Raw genomic sequence first — 21,965 nt, forward strand, 5'->3', positions numbered from 1 at the left:
TTAGAAAGTCCATTTAATGGCGAGAAAAACGTAATATGTGTGGGTACAGTAAATGAGTAAGAGGAAAATTACAGCTAAACAGAAATGTAAAAATAGCCTTGGTCCCAAACGGACAGAAAATGGAAAAGTGCTGTGGTCATTAAGGGGTTAAAGGTATAGAGCTTTTGTGTAAAAAATGTGGTTTAATGCTCCCTAGAGAAGCCAAAAAGCAAATTCTGTGACCTAGGTTTTCTTCAAAATGCTGCAAATCTGGTTTAGGCAATGTGAAGAAAACTGAGGTTACAGAATTTGCTTTTTTGACCTTTCTAGAGAGTGTGGAAGAAGCAGTTTTTACACAAAAGAAAGAACGCCCCTTTAACAAGTCCTCTGGCAGGGAGATACCAACTACAACCCATAGAACCATTAAAGGAGGCAATCTATAGCAAAAAGGTGTTCCGGATGTTACATACTAACAGACGTGACAGACATAACACAAGTCAGATGGAATTTGCCTCAATTCAAATTTATACACCAATATTTAAAGGATTATGAAACCCAAAAATGTTCTTTTGTGATTTAGACAGAACATAACATTTAAAAAAAACAAAACAATTTACTTCTATTATCAAATTTGCTTTTTTCCCATGAAATTCTGTGTTGAAGAGATACCTAGCTAGGCATCTGGAGCACTATATAGCAGGAAAGAGTGCTGCCATATAGTGCTCTAGAAATGGGCTGACTCCTAAGCATACATCCCTGCTGTTCAACAAAAGATAACAAGAGTATGAATATAAATTGATAACAGAAGTAAATTAGAAAGTCGTTTAAAATCACTGCTGTATCTGAATCATGAAAGAAACATTTTGGATTTCGTATCCCTTGAAAATTCCCAATTTTTCAGCAACAAAATTTTTTAATTTTTTTTTTTAAAAACAAAAATAAAAAACGTAGCTTGAAACACAAGTGACAGTAGGCATTGCACAAAATGTATTACACGTTTTACTAAGCCATAAAACTTTCAGTTGAGTACCCTTTGTGTTTTTAACCCCTGACTGTCTCCCCTTCGGTGACTCACATGACCACAAAGTAATCACATGATCCTTTACATGGTAGCGTAGCAACACAGCAATTTCATAAAAATGTTTTAAAACTGAGAGCAAAAACTTTCAGACTAACATAAAATCTTTAATAATAGGAAAAAAAACCTTTGCAAAATATTTTCCCCTTTCCTGCAAATTATCTCTAAAAACTGATAGGCTTTCCAATTCCTATTAAAGTGGAAGTGCGGACACTAAAGACAAAATTAAACTTGCATATTTAGATAGAGCATGCCATTTTATTATTATTTTATTTTTATCCAACAGTGAGTACGAGTTCACAATAAAGAAAAAACAACATATTATTAGCATGCCATTTTAAACAACTTTCACATTTATACGAGTCTCATAGCAATCTGTTTAAGTTCTTAGAAAAAATAAAATCTACTGATAATTTGAAATTCAACATAAATGTAATTGGATTGCCTTTTTATTGTGAATTTGTGAAACATGCAATTCTTCTGTATTTAATTATCTAATACACTGCTATATTCAACACAGCCATTGTTTGCACACTAGTGACCCATTTATAGCTGCCCCTAACCTTCCACAGCTGAAAAGGAAACCTAGGTTACAATATGGCAGCCCTCTTTGTTTCACACTTATTATTTCATTGTTTAAACTGGTATAATTTTAAAAATGCCTCTGCTTATTATTCTCAGGCTAATACAGGACTTGACAAACCAGGAGCCAGGAATTTTACCTCTGGCAAAAACATTTTGAGTTTTTCTCCATATAGCTACATACAAATACCACTATCTGGCTCTTAAATATTCTTATTGGCTCCTAAATTTTAAACAAATTTGTCAACCTCTGGGCTAATACGTTATTATATCTAGCATAAATGTTCCTTTACAGTGCAATAAACAAGACACACTACACAGGAAACCAAAAGGCAAAAGAAAACACAATAAGGTGAGATTAAGAGATATTTGAATGTAATCAAATAGGTACATTACTACATAAATGATAGTTGATAAATATCATCCCTGTTTAAATTCAAGCATAGAGGCAAACCCGTGTGAAATCTACGTGAAATACAGTTAGCATTATTATAAATCACACTTCTAGATTGTAAGTTCCCACGGGAATAGGGCCCTCAATTCCTCCTGTATGTGTTTGTCAAATGTTGTCTTGTCTCTAACAAGTTTTACATCATTGTTGTATTTAAAGGGACAGTCTAGACCAAAATAAACTTTCATGATTCAGATAGAGCATGTAATTTTAAACAATTTTACAATTTACTTTTATCACCAATTTTGCTTTGTTTTCTTGGTATTCTTAGTTGAAAGCTTAACCTAGGAGGTTCATATGCTAATTTCTTAGACCTTGAAGCCCACCTCTTTCAGATTGCATTTTAAGTTTTTCACCACTAGAGGGTGTTAGTTCACGTATTTCATATAGATAACACTGTGCTAGTGCACGTGAAGTTATCTGGGAGCAGGCACTGATTGGCTAGACTGCAAGTCTGTCAAAAGAACTGAAAAAGGGGCAGTTTGCAGAGGCTTAGATACAAGGTAATCACAGAGGTAAAAAGTGTATTATTATAACTGTGTTGGTTATGAAAAACTGTGGAATGGGTAATAAAGGGATTATCTATCTATTAAAACAATAAAAATTCTGGTGTAGACTGTCCCTTTAAATTAATTTTACCCATGGACAGCGCTGCAGAATATGTTGGCGCTTCATAAATAAAGTATTATAATAATAATCACATGGAAAAGAAGAAATAGTACAAGTATGTTGTCACATACATGACAGTGTGCAAAAAAAACAGTACAGGCTTGTAAATTTCACACCTCAGGAAAGCGTTTTCACTATTCAAAAAAACATGTGGGCCCCTATTTAATAAAGGTCTGTCGGACCTGATCCGACAGTGCGGATCAGGTCCGACAGACCTCGCTGAATGCGGAGAGAAATACGCTCTCCGTATTCAGCATTGCACCAGCAGCTCTTGTGAGGGTATCAATCAACACCTGTAGCATAAAAGATAACAATTGTATTGGATTTTTTCACATTAAATATTGTTTTCTCTCTCTAAATAAAGAAACAAGTTACAGACTTTTGCATGGATTCCACACAATCATTGGTCTATTCTTTATGCACATAAACAAGCTTTTACACTGCTTCACATGCAGTGCTAAGATTGCTATTACAGTGCAATATGTATCCATATGTGTAATAGAGGGGTCCTGGATATCTTTTATATTCCTTTTTGAATAGGCATGACAATATCTGAATATGAGACTAGGGTTGTCACCTCGGCCAGGTTTTCCTTTACACTTATGATTTACACATGCTGCAAGGTATGCAGGGAGGAAAATGAATAGTTCCTCCCTGCATTTGCTTAATACATGCATTAACAAATTAGAAATCAATACAGTAGAATGACTAGCAGATACATAATGTATTCTATCACTCTATAGAAGTCAAAGGGTTAAAGAGACCATAGGTTGTCTGTGCCCAGTAATCTATAACCACTTTAGAGCAAAACAAGGCGGCAAAGGATTGGAATGCAATGTATTGCAGATCTTGTAGGCAGCTGAGAGGTGAATGACTGACTGGCAAAGACTTTAGAATTAAAAATGTTTCACTTTTCACCAGAAGTAATTAAATATTCACTTAATTTAGCATCCTTATAAAAATAGCAACACAAATCTGTATTAAAGTGTAAATCAAGTAAGACTTGCATAGTAAATGCAGCAAACCATCTCTATAATCACCAGTACTGAAATACTCAATATAAAAAGAGAATCATTCTGCAAATACAAAATAGCCTGTCACAAACCAGAGAAGGCTGCTGTAATGGACTCCAGCACAGAAATGCTTAATCGTACACACAGATAGAGACGCCTCGAGGCAAACCACAGAGAGATGGGGGATGAGAGTCGCAGATAATGGGAAAGGAAGAGGTGGGTAACTGCATTTGGGGAAATGATAGCTTTTCACAACATTTGGAGAAACTGTTAACAGGGGCATTTTTAAATGACTAAATAAGTGGACACAGGGTTGTTGCCGTACAGAGAGAGCATGGGTGATGCTGTATTGGCATTACAGGATGGTGGGCATAAAACTACAGAAGCAAGATGTCTGCAGCAAGAACAGAGAGAACGCTGAGTATATATAGATGGGGGCTTTGGTAGAGAGGAGGGCTGAGGGCTGCATGCAGAAGGTGAGTAGGGTACCCAAATAAATAAGCCAAGACAAGAGGGGAAGGCACCGAGCCTTACAGGGAGGGTATTACAGGAAATAGATCTATTGGAATATGCTCAGCAGTCATGGTGTGTGTGTAATGCTTGTATGGTGTAACTTGTACATAGCACATCTGTTTAGTAACAAGGATGTGTAAAATGAGAATGTGACAGGCAGATAGCTGCGTATCAAGAATGTGACAGAGAGATAGCTGTATACAGAGGTGTGGCAAGTAGACAGCTGCATGCAGAGGATATGACAGGCAGATGTATACTGAGGATGTGACAGGCAGATAGCTGTATACAGTGTATGTGACAGGCAAACAGCTGTATACAGTGTATGTGACAGTCAGATAGCTGTATACAGTGTATGTGACAGGCAAACAGCTGTATACAGTGTATGTGACAGTCAGATAGCTGTATACAGTGTATGTGACAGGCAAACAGCTGTATACAGTGTATGTGACAGTCGGATAGATGTATACAGTGTATGTGACAGGCAAACAGCTGTATACAGTGTGTGTGACAGGCAGACAGATGTATACAGTGTGTGTGACAGGCAGACAGCTGTATACATTGTGACAGGCAAACAGCTGTATACAGTGTATGAGACAGGCAGATAGCAGTATACAGTGTATGAGACAGGCAGATAGCAGTATACAGTGTATGTGAAAGTCAGATAGCAGTATACAGTGTATGTGACAGGCAAACAGCTGTATACAGTGTATGTGACAGTCAGATAGCTGTATACAGTGTATGAGACAGGCAGATAGCAGTATACAGTGTATGAGACAGGCAGATAGCAGTATACAGTGTATGTGAAAGTCAGATAGCAGTATACAGTGTATGTGACAGGCAAACAGCTGTATACAGTGTATGTGACAGTCAGATAGCTGTATACAGTGTATGAGACAGGCAGATAGCAGTATACAGTGTATGTGACAGTCAGATAGCAGTATACAGTGTATGTGACAGGCAAACAGCTGTATACAGTGTATGAGACAGGCAGATAGCAGTATACAGTGTATGTGACAGGCAGATAGCAGTATACAGTGTATGTGACAGTCAGATAGCAGTATACAGTGTATGTGACAGGCAAACAGCTGTATACAGTGTATGTGACAGTCAGATAGCTGTATACAGTGTATGTGACAGGCAAACAGCTGTATACAGTGTATGTGACAGTCGGATAGATGTATACAGTGTATGAGACAGTCAGATAGCTGTATACAGTGTATGAGACAGGCAGATAGCTGTATAAAGTGTATGAGACAGGCAGATAGCTGTATAAAGTGTATGTGACAGGCAGACAGCTGTATACAGTGTATGAGACAGGCAGACAGTTGTATACAGTGTAACAGGCAATTAGCTGTATACAGTGTGTGTGACAGGCAGATGTATACTGAGGATGTGACAGGCAGATAGCTGTATACGGTGTGTGTGACAGGCAGACAGCTGTATACAGTGTATGTGGCAGTCAGATAGCTGTATACAGTGTATGTGACAGTCAGATAGCTGTATACAGTGTATGAGACAGGCAGACAGTTGTATACAGTGTAACAGGCAATTAGCTGTATACAGTGTGTGTGACAGGCAGATGTATACTGAGGATGTGACAGGCAGATAGCTGTATACGGTGTGTGTGACAGGCAGACAGATGTATACAGTGTATGTGGCAGTCAGATAGCTGTATACAGTGTATGTGGCAGTCAGATAGCTGTATACAGTGTATGTGACAGTCAGATAGCTGTATACAGTGTATGTGACAGTGATATAGCTGTATACAGTGTATGTGGCAGTCAGATAGCTGTATACCGTGTATGTGGCAGTCAGATAGCTGTATACAGTGTATGTGACAGTCAGATAGCTGTATACAGTGTATGTGACAGTCAGATAGCTGTATACAGTGTATGTGAGTCAGATAGCTGTATACAGTGTATGTGACAGTCAGATAGCTGTATACAGTGTATGTGACAGTCTGATAGATGTATACAGTGTATGAGACAGGCAGACAGCTGTATACAGTGTATGTGACAGTCGGATAGATGTATACAGTGTATGAGACAGGCAGACAGCTGTATACAGTGTATGTGACAGGCAATTAGCTGTATACAGTGTATGTGACAGGCAATTAGCTGTACACAGTGTGTGTGACAGCCAGATAGCTGTATACAGTATATGAGACAGGCAGATAGCTGTATACAAGGTATGAGACAAGCAGACAGCTGTATACAGTGTATGAGACAGGCAGATAGCTTTATACAGTGTGTGTGACAGCCAGATAGCTGTATACAGTATATGAGACAGGCAGATAGCTGTATACAAGGTATGAGACAAGCAGACAGCTGTATACAGTGTATGAGACAGGCAGATAGCTTTATACAGTGTATGTGACAGGCAGGCAGTTGTATAAAGTATATGAGACAGGGAGATAGCTGTAAACATTGGATATGACAGGCAGATAGCTGTATACATTGTATGTGACAGGCAGACAGCTGAATACAGTGTATGTGACAGGCAGGCATTTGTATACAGTGTATGTGACAGGCAGGCATTTGTATACAGTGTATGTGACAGGCAGACAGTTGTATACAGTGTATGTGACAGGCAGACAGTTGTATACAGTGTATGTGACAGGCAGACAGCTGAATACAGTGTATGTGACAGGCAGGCAGTTGTATACAGTGTATGTGACAGGCAGGCAGTTGTATACAGTGTATGTGACAGGCAGGCAGTTGTATACAGTGTATGTGACAGGCAGACAGTTGTATACAGTGTATGTGACAGGCAGACAGCTGTATACAGTGTATGTGACAGGCAGACAGTTGTATACAGTGTATGTGACAGGCAGGCAGTTGTATACAGTGTATGTGACAGGCAGACAGCTGAATACAGTGTATGTGACAGGCAGATAGCTGTATACATTGGATATGACAGGCAGATAGTTGTATACAATGGATATGACAGGCAGATAGCTGTATACATTGGATATGACAGGCAGATAGTTGTATACAATGGATATGACAGGCAGATAGCTGTATACATTGGATATGACAGGCAGATAGCTGTATACAATGGATATGACAGGCAGATAGCTGTATACATTGGATATGACAGGCAGATAGCTGTATACATAGGATATGACAGGCAGATAGCTGTATACACTGAATATGACAGACAGATAGCTGTATACATAGGATATGAAAGGCAGATAGCTGTACACATAGGATATGACAGGCAGATGTATATAGAGGATATTACAGGCAGATAGCTGTATACATAGGATATGACAGGCAGATAGCTGTATACATTGGATATGACAGGCAGATGTATATAGAGGATATGACAGGCAGATAGCTGTATACATTGGATATGACAGGGAGATAGCTGTATACATTGGATATGACAGGCAGATAGCTGTATACACTGAATATGACAGGCAGATAGCTGTATACACTGAATATGACAGGCAGATAGCTGTATACACTGAATATGACAGGCAGATAGCTGTATACATTGGATATGACAGGCAGATAGCTGTATACATTGGATATGACAGGCAGATAGCTGTATACATTGGATATGACAGGCAGATAGCTGTATACATTGGATATGACAGGCAGATAGCTGTATACACTGAATATACATTGGATATGAAAGGCAGATAGCTGTATACATTGGATATGACAGGCAGATAGCTGTATACACTGAATATGACAGGCAGATAGCTGTATACATTGGATATGACAGGCAGATAACTATACATAGGATATGACAGGCAGATAGCTGTATACATAGGATATGACAGGCAGATAGCTGTATACATTGGATATGACAGGCAGATGTATATAGAGGATATGACAGGCAGATAGCTGTATACATAGGATATGACAGGCAGATAGCTGTATACATTGAATATGACAGGCAAGTATACATTGGATATGACAGGCAGATAGCTGTATACATAGGATATGACAGGCAGATAGCTGTATACATTGGATATGACAGGCAGATGTATATAGAGGATATGACAGGCAGATAGCTGTATACATAGGATATGACAGGCAGATAGCTGTATACATTGGATATGACAGGCAGATAGCTGTATACATTGGATATGACAGGCAGATAGCTGTATACATTGGATATGACAGGCAGATGTATATAGAGGATATGACAGGCAGATAGCTGTATACATAGGATATGACAGGCAGATAGCTGTATACATTGAATATGACAGGCAAGTATACATTGGATATGACAGGCAGATAGCTGTATACATAGGATATGACAGGCAGATAGCTGTATACATTGGATATGACAGGCAGATGTATATAGAGGATATGACAGGCAGATAGCTGTATACATAGGATATGACAGGCAGATAGCTGTATACATTGGATATGACAGGCAGATGTATATAGAGGATATGACAGGCAGATGTATATAGAGGATATGACAGGCAGATAGCTGTATACATAGGATATAACAGGCAAATATCTGTATACATTGGGTATGACAGGCAGATAGCTGTATACATTGAATATGACAGGCAGATGTATACATTGGATATGACAGGCAGATAGCTGTATACATAGGATATGACAGGCAGATAGCTGTATACATAGGATATGATAGGCAGATAGCTGTATACATAGGATATGACAGACAGATAGCTGTACACATAGGATATGACAGGCAGATGTATATAGAGGATATGACAGGCAGATAGCTGTATACATAGGATATGACAGGCAGATAGCTGTATATAGAGGATCTGACAGGCAGATGTATATAGAGGATATGACAGGCAGATGTATATAGAGGATATGACAGGCAGATGTATATAGAGGATATGACAGGCAGATGTATATAGAGGATATGACAGGCAGATAGCTGTATACATTGAATATGACAGGCAAGTATACATTGGATATGACAGGCAGATAGCTGTATACATTGAATATGACAGGCAAGTATACATTGGATATGACAGGCAGATAGCCAGTGGCGTCACTAGGGTTGGTGTCACCCGGTGCGGTAAGTTATGGTGTCACCCCCCCCCCCCAGAAAGCAGACACACACAAAAACACAGGCAAACACACATACAAACACTCAGACACACTTAAAACATACTCAGATGCACACACAAACACTCGGAAACACACTCAGACACACACACACACAAAAACACTCAGACACACACACAAAAACACACACACACAAAAACACTGAGACACACACACACACAAAAAAACTCAGACACACACATACAAAATATGTAAACTGCACTGCATTAATTATAAAGCTCATGCCTAGAGCTGCTCCCTGGCTCAGCAGAGCATCAAATGAAAGATAAATAGAGCACTCTAAAAATAAATCACTAAAGAAAAGTTTTAGGTGCAAACTATGAAAATTCTGCTCTCTGACTCTGTTCCAAGTCTGTCAGTGCACAGCCACGGGCCGCGTGCCTACCGCTTCTTATGGCCAATCAGCTCTGCACTCTGCCCACCCCCAGACCCCCGCCCGCCCTCCTACCTGTTCAGTGTGCACTTAGTGTACCGTAACCGTAATGGTCTGGTGGGCATCATATGTGGCTGCTTCACTTTAAAGACAGTGTCAAACAGTCATGCGGTCAGGTGCCAGGCATCCCCTCATGATTTGCCAGTTCCCGTTTAGAGAGACAGCACAGCAGTGAGTGACTCCACTGCTCCACATGTCACTGAGCAGTGAGCACAGATAGGCAGGCAGGTTTAGGCTAGGAGCAGCCGGGAAAACTATTTGTTGAAATTGCAGCACTGGCTCAAGGGGCAAAAAAATTGTGTGTCTACATCTTCCCCAGTCCCACCAATGTTCACAAATGCCAGCCCCTCTAATAAAAAAAAAATCTATGCATCTCAACATTGTATTTCTTTGAATTTCAATAAAATTAAAAAAAAAAAAAAAAAAAAAAAAATTTTTTTTTTTTTTTTTTTTTTTGGTGTCACCCCCTGGTGGGTGTCACCCGGGTGCGGCCCGCCCCCCCCGCCCCCCCCTAGTGACGCCACTGCAGATAGCTGTATACATTGAATATGACAGGCAAGTATACATTGGATATGACAGGCAGATAGCTGTATACATAGGATATGACAGACAGATAGCTGTATACATAGGATATGACAGGCAGATAGCTGTATACATAGGATATGACAGGCAGATGTATATTGAGGATCTGACAGGCAGATAGCCTTATACTGAGGTATGACAGGCAGATAGCCTTATACTGAGGTATGACAGGCAGATAGCCTTATACTGAGGTATGACAGCTATATAACTGTATAGTGAGGATTGGACATGGCTATATTCAGTATAATGTAGCAGACTTACCCACAGCTCCGTGCCCCAGCTCATGGTGCCCGGGGCCCCCTCAGTAACCAGTTGGTGACAGCGAGAGATGTAATATTCTCTGCCTGGCTCTCTCAGTCACTGGGTATCACGGGTACGCGGCTCTGGGTGTCTCGGTATCACGGGTGCGCGACTCACTCAGATTCCAGAAATCTCGGTATTACATTTACATCCCTAATCGGACTCACACTGCAGCCGCCTCACACAATCCCGGCGGCAGCGCGCGCGCGTGCAAGCAGCAGAAGAGAGGCGCGTTCACACTCGGGCTTTCCTACAAGGGGCGGGGCTTCACTGTATCCTGGCAAATAGGGGCGTGCACTGCGCAGAAATGGGCGGGAAATAGCGGAGACAAGAAATAGATATGTGTGAGGCGTTACCTGAGGGAACACAATATTTATAGGTTGTATAATAATTAATGTTATAATACTGTTATGTTATTCGTTTTATTCACACGCGTACATAAAAGCAATTCATTTACAACTCAATATTTTGTCCACTTTGAAATTTGGTATTTATTTAGTAGCGAAGTATTATTAGTATAAATACTACTATTAATAATATATTTGTCAAAAGGTTATTGAGCAGTGCAAAATGTATGAAAAATTAATACTATTTCCCCCAAAAAAGTAACATTTTACTCAGACAGGATCTCAGTTTCTGAGAGGTTCTCCTTAATTATTAAAGGGACATAAAACCCAAAATATTTATTTCATGATTCAGACAGAGAATACAATTTAAAAAAAAAAAAAAAAAGTTTCAAATTTGCTTCAGTCTCATGTTATTTTTTGTTGAAGAGGATACCTAGATAGGTCATGTGCTCATGTCTTGAGCACTACATGACAGTAAATATTGCTGCCATCTAGTGTTCTTGCTAATGTATAACATTACAAAACTGTTGCCATAGGTAACGTGCGCACGCCTGAGCTTACATTGCTGCTTTTCAACAAAGGATAACAAGAAAACAAAGAACATTTCATAATAGAAGTAAATTAGAAAGTTGTTTAAAATTGTATGTTCTATCTAAATCATGAAATATTTCATTTTGTTTATATGCTCCCACCCATAAAAATATAGGACTCCTCTACTTATTATTACGTTTAGGTGTTTAAGCCACACCCATTTCTAACAGGTGCATACAATCCAGCACATAGCCATTAAGGGGCCAATTTACTAAGCCCGTATCGGCCCCAATGCCTCTGTTTCCGTGCAAGCCTTCAGGCTCACTAGAAACAGGAGTTAAGAAGCAGCGATCTTAAGACCGCTGCTCCTTAACTCATCCGCCTGCTCTGAGGTGTCGGACAACAATCCGCCCGATCGCATACGAACTGGTTTATTGACACCCCCTGCTAGCGGCCGCAAATCTGCAGGGAATGATAAATACTGACAGTGTAAGCTGTCGGCATTTATCGATATCTAGCGGACATGATCACTACAGCGGATCATGTCAGCCAGACGAATTATAAATCGGCCCCTAAATCTCCATTGGCAAACATTGTCAGTACAATGTGTCGCACTAAAGAGCTCAGTGACTTTAAACATGGCACCTTTGCCACAAGTCAGTTTGTAAAATATCTGCAATACTAGATCTGCCCCAGGCAACTGTGCTATTATTGTGTGTTAGATCACACAAACTCACAGAGCGGTACCGCCGAGTGCTGAAGTACATAAATATCACTATTGTCTGTTACATCACTGTACTGTTAGTGCTATTAGTGTGATGTGTAAGTGTATGGTGTGTTAGATCACACAAACTCACAGAGCGGTACCGCCGAGTGCTGAAGTATATAAATATCACTATTGTCTGTTACATCACTGTACTGTTAGTGCTATTAGTGTGATGTGTAAGTGTACGGTGTGTTAGATCACACAAACTCACAGAGCGGTACCGCCGAGTGCTGAAGTATATAAATATCACTATTGTCTGTTACATCACTGTACTGTTAGTGCTATTAGTGTGATGTGTAAGTGTACGGTGTGTTAGATCACACAAACTCACAGAGCGGTACCGCCGAGTGCTGAAGTACATAAATATCACTATTGTCTGTTACATCGCTGTACTGTTAGTGCTATTAGTGTGATGTGTAAGTGTACGGTGTGTTAGATCACACAAACTCACAGAGCGGTACCGCCGAGTGCTGAAGTACATAAATATCACTATTGTCTGTTACATCACTGTACTGTTAGTGCTATTAGTGTGATGTGTAAGTGTACGGTGTGTTAGATCACACAAACTCACAGAGCGGTACCGCCGAGTGCTGAAGTACATAAATATCACTATTGTCTGTTACATCACTGTACTGTTAGTGCTATTAGTGTGATGTGTAAGTGTACGGTGTGTTAGATCACACAAACTCACAGAGCAGTACCGCCGAGTGCTGAAGTACATAAATATCACTATTGTCTGTTACATCACTGTACTGTTAGTGCTATTAGTGTGATGTGTAAGGGTATGGTGTGTTAGATCACACAAACTCACAGAGCGGTACTGCCGAGTGCTGAAGTACATAAATATCACTATTGTCTGTTACATCACTGTACTGTTAGTGCTATTAGTGTGATGTGTAAGTGTACGGTGTGTTAGATCACACAAACTCACAGAGCGGTACCGCCGAGTGCTGAAGTACATAAATATCACTATTGTCTGTTACATCACTGTACTGTTAGTGCTATTAGTGTGATGTGTAAGTGTACGGTGTGTTAGATCACACAAACTCACAGAGCGGTACCGCCGAGTGCTGAAGTACATAAATATCACTATTGTCTGTTACATCACTGTACTGTTAGTGCTATTAGTGTGATGTGTAAGTGTACGGTGTGTTAGATCACACAAACTCACAGAGCGGTACCGCCGAGTGCTGAAGTACATAAATATCACTATTGTCTGTTACATCACTGTACTGTTAGTGCTATTAGTGTGATGTGTAAGTGTATGGTGTGTTAGATCATACAAACTCACAGAACGGTACCGCCAAATGCTGAAGTACATAAATATCACTATTGTCTGTTACATCACTGTACTGTTAGTGCTATTAGTGTGATGTGTAAGTGTACGGTGTGTTAGATCACACAAACTCACAGAGCGGTACCGCCAATAGATGAAGTACATAAATATCACTATTGTCTGTTACATCACTGTACTGTTAGTGCTATTAGTGTGATGTGTAAGTGTACGGTGTGTTAGATCACACAAACTCACAGAGCGGTACCGCCAATAGATGAAGTACATAAATATCACTATTGTCTGTTACATCACTGTACTGTTAGTGCTATTAGTGTGATGTGTAAGTGTACGGTGTGTTAGATCACACAAACTCACAGAGCGGTACCGCCGAGTGCTGAAGTACATAAATATCACTATTGTCTGTTACATCACTGTACTGTTAGTGCTATTAGTGTGATGTGTAAGTGTATGGTGTGTTAGATCACACAAACTCACAGAGCGGTACCGCCGAGTGCTGAAGTACATAAATATCACTATTGTCTGTTACATCACTGTACTGTTAGTGCTATTAGTGTGATGTGTAAGTGTATGGTGTGTTAGATCACACAAACTCACAGAGCGGTACCGCCAATAGATGAAGTACATAAATATCACTATTGTCTGTTACATCACTGTACTGTTAGTGCTATTAGTGTGATGTGTAAGTGTACGGTGTGTTAGATCACACAAACTCACAGAGCGGTACCGCCGAGTGCTGAAGTACATAAATATCACTATTGTCTGTTACATCACCGTACTGTTAGTGCTATTAGTGTGATGTGTAAGTGTATGGTGTGTTAGATCACACAAACTCACAGAGCGGTACCGCCAATAGATGAAGTACATAAATATCACTATTGTCTGTTACATCACTGTACTGTTAGTGCTATTAGTGTGATGTGTAAGTGTACGGTGTGTTAGATCACACAAACTCACAGAGCAGTACCGCCGAGTGCTGAAGTACATACATATCACTATTGTCTGTTACATCACTGTACTGTTAGTGCTATTAGTGTGATGTGTAAGTGTACGGTGTGTTAGATCACACAAACACACAGAGCAGTACCGCCGAGTGCTGAAGTACATAAATATCACTATTGTCTGTTACATCACTGTACTGTTAGTGCTATTAGTGTGATGTGTAAGTGTACAGTGTGTTAGATCACACAAACTCACAGAACGGTACCGCCGAGTGCTGAAGTACATACATATCACTATTGTCTGTTACATAACTGTACTGTTAGTGCTATTAGTGTGATGTGTAAGTGTACGGTGTGTTAGATCACACAAACTCACAGAGCAGTACCGCCGAGTGCTGAAGTACATAAATATCACTATTGTCTATTACATCACTGTACTGTTAGTGCTATTAGTGTGATGTGTAAGTGTACGGTGTGTTAGATCACACAAACACACAGAGCAGTACCGCCGAGTGCTGAAGTACATAAATATCACTATTGTCTGTTACATCACTGTACTGTTAGTGCTATTAGTGTGATGTGTAAGTGTATGGTGTGTTAGATCACACAAACTCACAGAGCAGTACCGCCGAGTGCTGAAGTACATAAATATCACTATTGTCTGTTACATCACTGTACTGTTAGTGCTATTAGTGTGATGTGTAAGTGTACGGTGTGTTAGACCACACAAACTCACAGAGCGGTACCGCCAAGTGATGAAGTACATAAATATCACTATTGTCTGTTACATCACTGTACTGTTAGTGCTATTAGTGTGATGTGTAAGTGTACGGTGTGTTAGATCACACAAACTCACAGAGCGGTACCCCTGAGTGCTGAAGTACATAAATATCACTATTGTCTGTTACATCACTGTACTGTTAGTGCTATTAGTGTGATGTGTAAGGGTACGGTGTGTTAGATCACACAAACTCACAGAACGGTACCGCCGAGTGCTGAAGTACATAAATATCACTATTGTCTGTTACATCACTGTACTGTTAGTGCTATTAGTGTGATGTGTAAGTGTACGGTGTGTTAGATCACACAAACTCACAGAGCGGTACCGCCGAGTGATGAAGTACATACATATCACTATTGTCTGTTACATCACTGTACTGTTAGTGCTATTAGTGTGATGTGTAAGGGTACGGTGTGTTAGATCAGACAAACTCACAGAGCGGTACCGCCAAGTGATGAAGTACATAAATATCACTATTGTCTGTTACATCACTGTACTGTTAGTGCTATTAGTGTGATGTGTAAGTGTACGGTGTGTTAGATCACACAAACTCACAGAGCGGTACCGCCAAGTGATGAAGTACATAAATATCACTATTGTCTGTTACATCACTGTACTGTTAGTGCTATTAGTGTGATGTGTAAGTGTACGGTGTGTTAGATCACACAAACTCACAGAACGGTACAGCCGAGTGCTGAAGTACATAAATATCACTATTGTCTGTTACATCACTGTACTGTTAGTGCTATTAGTGTGATGTGTAAGTGTACGGTGTGTTAGATCAGACAAACTCACAGAGCGGTACCGCCAAGTGATGAAGTACATACATATCACTATTGTCTGTTAAATCACTGTACTGTTAGTGCTATTAGTGTGATGTGTAAGGGTACGGTGTGTTAGATCAGACAAACTCACAGAGCGGTACCGCCAAGTGATGAAGTACATAAATATCACTATTGTCTGTTACATCACTGTACTGTTAGTGCTATTAGTGTGATGTGTAAGTGTACGGTGTGTTAGATCACACAAACTCACAGAGCGGTACCGCCAAGTGATGAAGTACATAAATATCACTATTGTCTGTTACATCACTGTACTGTTAGTGCTATTAGTGTGATGTGTAAGGGTACGGTGTGTTAGATCACACAAACACACAGAGCGGTACCGCCGAGTGCTGAAGTACATAAATATCACTATTGTCTGTTACATCACTGTACTGTTAGTGCTATTAGTGTGATGTGTAAGTGTACAGTGTGTTAGATCACACAAACTCACAGAGCGGTACCGCCGAGTGATGAAGTACATAAATATCACTATTGTCTGTTACATCACTGTACTGTTAGTGCTATTAGTGTGATGTGTAAGTGTACGGTGTGTTAGATCACACAAACTCACAGAGCGGTACCCCTGAGTGCTGAAGTACATAAATATCACTATTGTCTGTTACATCACTGTACTGTTAGTGCTATTAATGTGATGTGTAAGGGTACGGTGTGTTAGATCACACAAACTCACAGAACGGTATCGCCGAGTGCTGAAGTACATAAATATCACTATTGTCTGTTACATCACTGTACTGTTAGTGCTATTAGTGTGATGTGTAAGTGTACGGTGTGTTAGATCACACAAACTCACAGAGCGGTACCGCCGAGTGCTGAAGTACATAAATATCACTATTGTCTGTTACATCACTGTACTGTTAGTGCTATTAGTGTGATGTGTAAGGGTACGGTGTGTTAGATCAGACAAACTCACAGAGCGGTACCGCCAAGTGATGAAGTACATACATATCACTATTGTCTGTTACATCACTGTACTGTTAGTGCTATTAGTGTGATGTGTAAGGGTACGGTGTGTTAGATCAGACAAACTCACAGAGCGGTACCGCCAAGTGATGAAGTACATAAATATCACTATTGTCTGTTACATCACTGTACTGTTAGTGCTATTAGTGTGATGTGTAAGTGTACGGTGTGTTAGATCACACAAACTCACAGAACGGTACCGCCGAGTGATGAAGTACATAAATATCACTATTGTCTGTTACATCACTGTACTGTTAGTGCTATTAGTGTGATGTGTAAGTGTACGGTGTGTTAGATCACACAAACTCACAGAACGGTACCGCCGAGTGATGAAGTACATAAATATCACTATTGTCTGTTACATCACTGTACTGTTAGTGCTATTAGTGTGATGTGTAAGTGTATGGTGTGTTAGATCACACAAATTCACAGAACGGTACCGCCGAGTGCTGAAGTACATAAATATCACTATTGTATGTTACATCACTGTACTGTTAGTGCTATTAGTGTGATGTGTAAGTGTACGGTGTGTTAGATCACACAAACTCACAGAACGGTACCGCCGAGTGCTGAAGTACATAAATATCACTATTGTCTGTTACATCACTGTACTGTTAGTGCTATTAGTGTGATGTGTAAGTGTACGGTGTGTTAGATCACACAAACTCACAGAGCGGTACTGAAGTACATAAATATCACTATTGTCTGTTACATCACTGTACTGTTAGTGCTATTAGTGTGATGTGTAAGTGTACGGTGTGTTAGATCACACAAACTCACAGAGCGGTACCGTCGAGTGCTGAAGTATATAAATATCACTATTGTCTGTTACATCACTGTACTGTTAGTGCTATTAGTGTGATGTGTAAGTGTACGGTGTGTTAGATCACACAAACTCACAGAGCAGTACCGCCGAGTGCTGAAGTACATAAATATCACTATTGTCTGTTACATCACTGTACTGTTAGTGCTATTAGTGTGATGTGTAAGTGTATGGTGTGTTAGATCACACAAACACACAGAGCGGTACCGCCGAGTGCTGAAGTACATAAATATCACTATTGTCTGTTACATCACTGTACTGTTAGTGCTATTAGTGTGATGTGTAAGTGTATGGTGTGTTAGATCACACAAACACACAGAGCGGTACCGCCGAGTGCTGAAGTACATAAATATCACTATTGTCTGTTACATCACTGTACTGTTAGTGCTATTAGTGTGATGTGTAAGTGTATGGTGTGTTAGATCACACAAACTCACAGAGCGGTACCGCCGAGTGCTAAAGTACATAAATATCACTATTGTCTGTTACATCACTGTACTGTTAGTGCTATTAGTGTGATGTGTAAGTGTACGGTGTGTTAGATCACACAAACTCACAGAGCGGTACCGCCGAGTGCTGAAGTACATAAATATCACTATTGTCTGTTACATGACTGTACTGTTAGTGCTATTAGTGTGATGTGTAAGTGTATGGTGTGTTAGATCACACAAACTCACAGAGCGGTACCGCCGAGTGCTGAAGTACATAAATATCACTATTGTCTGTTACATCACTGTACTGTTAGTGCTATTAGTGTGATGTGTAAGGGTACGGTGTGTTAGATCACACAAACACACAGAGCGGTACCGCCGAGTGCTGAAGTACATAAATATCACTATTGTCTGTTACATCACTGTACTGTTAGTGCTATTAGTGTGATGTGTAAGTGTATGGTGTGTTAGATCACACAAACTCACAGAGCGGTACCGCCGAGTGCTAAAGTACATACATATCACTATTGTCTGTTACATCACTGTACTGTTAGTGCTATTAGTGTGATGTGTAAGTGTACAGTGTGTTAGATCATACAAACTCATACAGCAGTACCGCCGAGTGCTGAAGTACATACATATCACTATTGTCTGTTACATCACTGTACTGTTAGTGTTATTAGTTTGATGTGTAAGTGTACGGTGTGTCAGATCACACAAACACACAGAGCGGTACCGTCGAGTGCTGAAGTATATAAATATCACTATTGTCTGTTACATCACTTTACTGTTAGTGCTATTAGTGTGATGTGTAAGTGTACGGTGTGTTAGATCACACAAACTCACAGAGCGGTACCGCCGAGTGCTGAAGTACATAAATATCACTATTGTCTGTTACATGACTGTACTGTTAGTGCTATTAGTGTGATGTGTAAGTGTATGGTGTGTTAGATCACACAAACTCACAGAGCGGTACCGCCGAGTGCTGAAGTACATAAATATCACTATTGTCTGTTACATCACTGTACTGTTAGTGCTATTAGTGTGATGTGTAATGGTACGGTGTGTTAGATCACACAAACACACAGAGCGGTACCGCCGAGTGCTGAAGTACATAAATATCACTATTGTCTGTTACATCACTGTACTGTTAGTGCTATTAGTGTGATGTGTAAGTGTATGGTGTGTTAGATCACACAAACTCACAGAGCGGTACCGCCGAGTGCTAAAGTACATAAATATCACTATTGTCTGTTACATCACTGTACTGTTAGTGCTATTAGTGTGATGTGTAAGTGTACGGTGTGTTAGATCACACAAACTCACAGAGCGGTACCGCCGAGTGCTGAAGTACATAAATATCACTATTGTCTGTTACATCACTGTACTGTTAGTGCTATTAGTGTGATGTGTAAGGGTACGGTGTGTTAGATCACACAAACACACAGAGCGTTACCGCCGAGTGCTGAAGTACATAAATATCACTATTGTCTGTTACATCACTGTACTGTTAGTGCTATTAGTGTGATGTGTAATGGTACGGTGTGTTAGATCACACAAACACACAGAGCGGTACCGCTGAGTGCTGAAGTACATAAATATCACTATTGTCTGTTACATCACTGTACTGTTAGTGCTATTAGTGTGATGTGTAAGTGTACGGTGTGTTAGATCACACAAACTCACAGAGCGGTACCGCCGAGTGCTGAAGTACATAAATATCACTATTGTCTGTTACATCACTGTACTGTTAGTGCTATTAGTGTGATGTGTAAGGGTACGGTGTGTTAGATCACACAAACACACAGAGCGGTACCGCCGAGTGCTGAAGTACATAAATATCACTATTGTCTGTTACATCACTGTACTGTTAGTGCTATTAGTGTGATGTGTAATGGTACGGTGTGTTAGATCACACAAACACACAGAGCGGTACCGCCGAGTGCTGAAGTACATAAATATCACTATTGTCTGTTACATCACTGTACTGTTAGTGCTATTAGTGTGATGTGTAAGTGTATGGTGTGTTAGATCACACAAACTCACAGAGCGGTACCGCCGAGTGCTGAAGTACATAAATATCACTATTGTCTGTTACATCACTGTACTGTTAGTGCTATTAGTGTGATGTGTAAGTGTACGGTGTGTTAGATCACACAAACTCACAGAGCGGTACCGCCGAGTGCTGAAGTACATAAATATCACTATTGTCTGTTACATCACTGTACTGTTAGTGCTATTAGTGTGATGTGTAAGGGTACGGTGTGTTAGATCAGACAAACTCACAGAGCGGTACCGCCAAGTGATGAAGTACATACATATCACTATTGTCTGTTACATCACTGTACTGTTAGTGCTATTAGTGTGATGTGTAAGTGTACGGTGTGTTAGATCACACAAACTCACAGAGCGGTACCGCCGAGTGCTGAAGTACATAAATATCACTATTGTCTGTTACATCACTGTACTGTTAGTGCTATTAGTGTGATGTGTAAGTGTACGGTGTGTTAGATCACACAAACTCACAGAACGGTACCGCCGAGTGATGAAGTACATAAATATCACTATTGTCTGTTACATCACTGTACTGTTAGTGCTATTAGTGTGATGTGTAAGTGTACGGTGTGTTAGATCACACAAACTCACAGAACGGTACCGCCGAGTGATGAAGTACATAAATATCACTATTGTCTGTTACATCACTGTACTGTTAGTGCTATTAGTGTGATGTGTAAGTGTATGGTGTGTTAGATCACACAAACTCACAGAACGGTACCGCCGAGTGCTGAAGTACATAAATATCACTATTGTCTGTTACATCACTGTACTGTTAGTGCTATTAGTGTGATGTGTAAGTGTACGGTGTGTTGGATCACACAAACTCACAGAACGGTACCGCCGAGTGCTGAAGTACATAAATATCACTATTGTCTGTTACATCACTGTACTGTTAGTGCTATTAGTGTGATGTGTAAGTGTACGGTGTGTTAGATCACACAAACTCACAGAGCGGTACTGAAGTACATAAATATCACTATTGTCTGTTACATCACTGTACTGTTAGTGCTATTAGTGTGATGTGTAAGTGTATGGTGTGTTAGATCACACAAACTCACAGAGCGGTACCGCCGAGTGCTGAAGTACATAAATATCACTATTGTCTGTTACATCACTGTACTGTTAGTGCTATTAGTGTGATGTGTAAGTGTACGGTGTGTTAGATCATACAAACTCACAGAGCGGTACCGCCGAGTGCTGAAGTACATACATATCACTATTGTCTGTTACATCACTGTACTGTTAGTGCTATTAGTGTGATGTGTAAGTGTACGGTGTGTTAGATCATACAAACTCACAGAGCGGTACCGCCGAGTGCTGAAGTACATACATATCACTATTGTCTGTTACATCACTGTACTGTTAGTGCTATTAGTGTGATGTCTAAGTGTACAGTGTGTTAGATCATACAAACTCATACAGCAGTACCGCCGAGTGCTGAAGTACATACATATCACTATTGTCTGTTACATCACTGTACTGTTAGTGTTATTAGTTTGATGTGTAAGTGTACGGT

At 40.1% G+C, this 21,965-nt stretch overlaps 1 protein-coding gene across 11 annotated transcripts in view; it reads right to left on the reverse strand.

Moving 5' to 3' along the window:
* Positions 1 to 10,884, reverse strand: part of FNBP1 (formin binding protein 1) — a 420,876-nt gene extending 409,992 nt beyond the window's left edge. For 8 of the 11 annotated variants that reach the window (XM_053696170.1, XM_053696177.1, XM_053696173.1 and 5 more), the window contains exon 1: positions 10,634 to 10,884. In XM_053696170.1, coding sequence (XP_053552145.1) covers positions 10,634 to 10,657 — 24 coding nt within the window. In that variant the 5' untranslated portion in view covers positions 10,658 to 10,884. The remainder of the gene's footprint in view (positions 1 to 10,633) is intronic. The other 3 variants (XM_053696179.1, XM_053696176.1, XM_053696172.1) reach the window with 1 other exon arrangement.
* Positions 10,885 to 21,965: the final 11,081 nt, after the last annotated feature.

Source organism: Bombina bombina, chromosome 12 (assembly GCF_027579735.1).
Source record: "Bombina bombina isolate aBomBom1 chromosome 12, aBomBom1.pri, whole genome shotgun sequence".
In the NCBI taxonomy this organism is placed as follows: domain Eukaryota; kingdom Metazoa; phylum Chordata; class Amphibia; order Anura; family Bombinatoridae; genus Bombina; species Bombina bombina.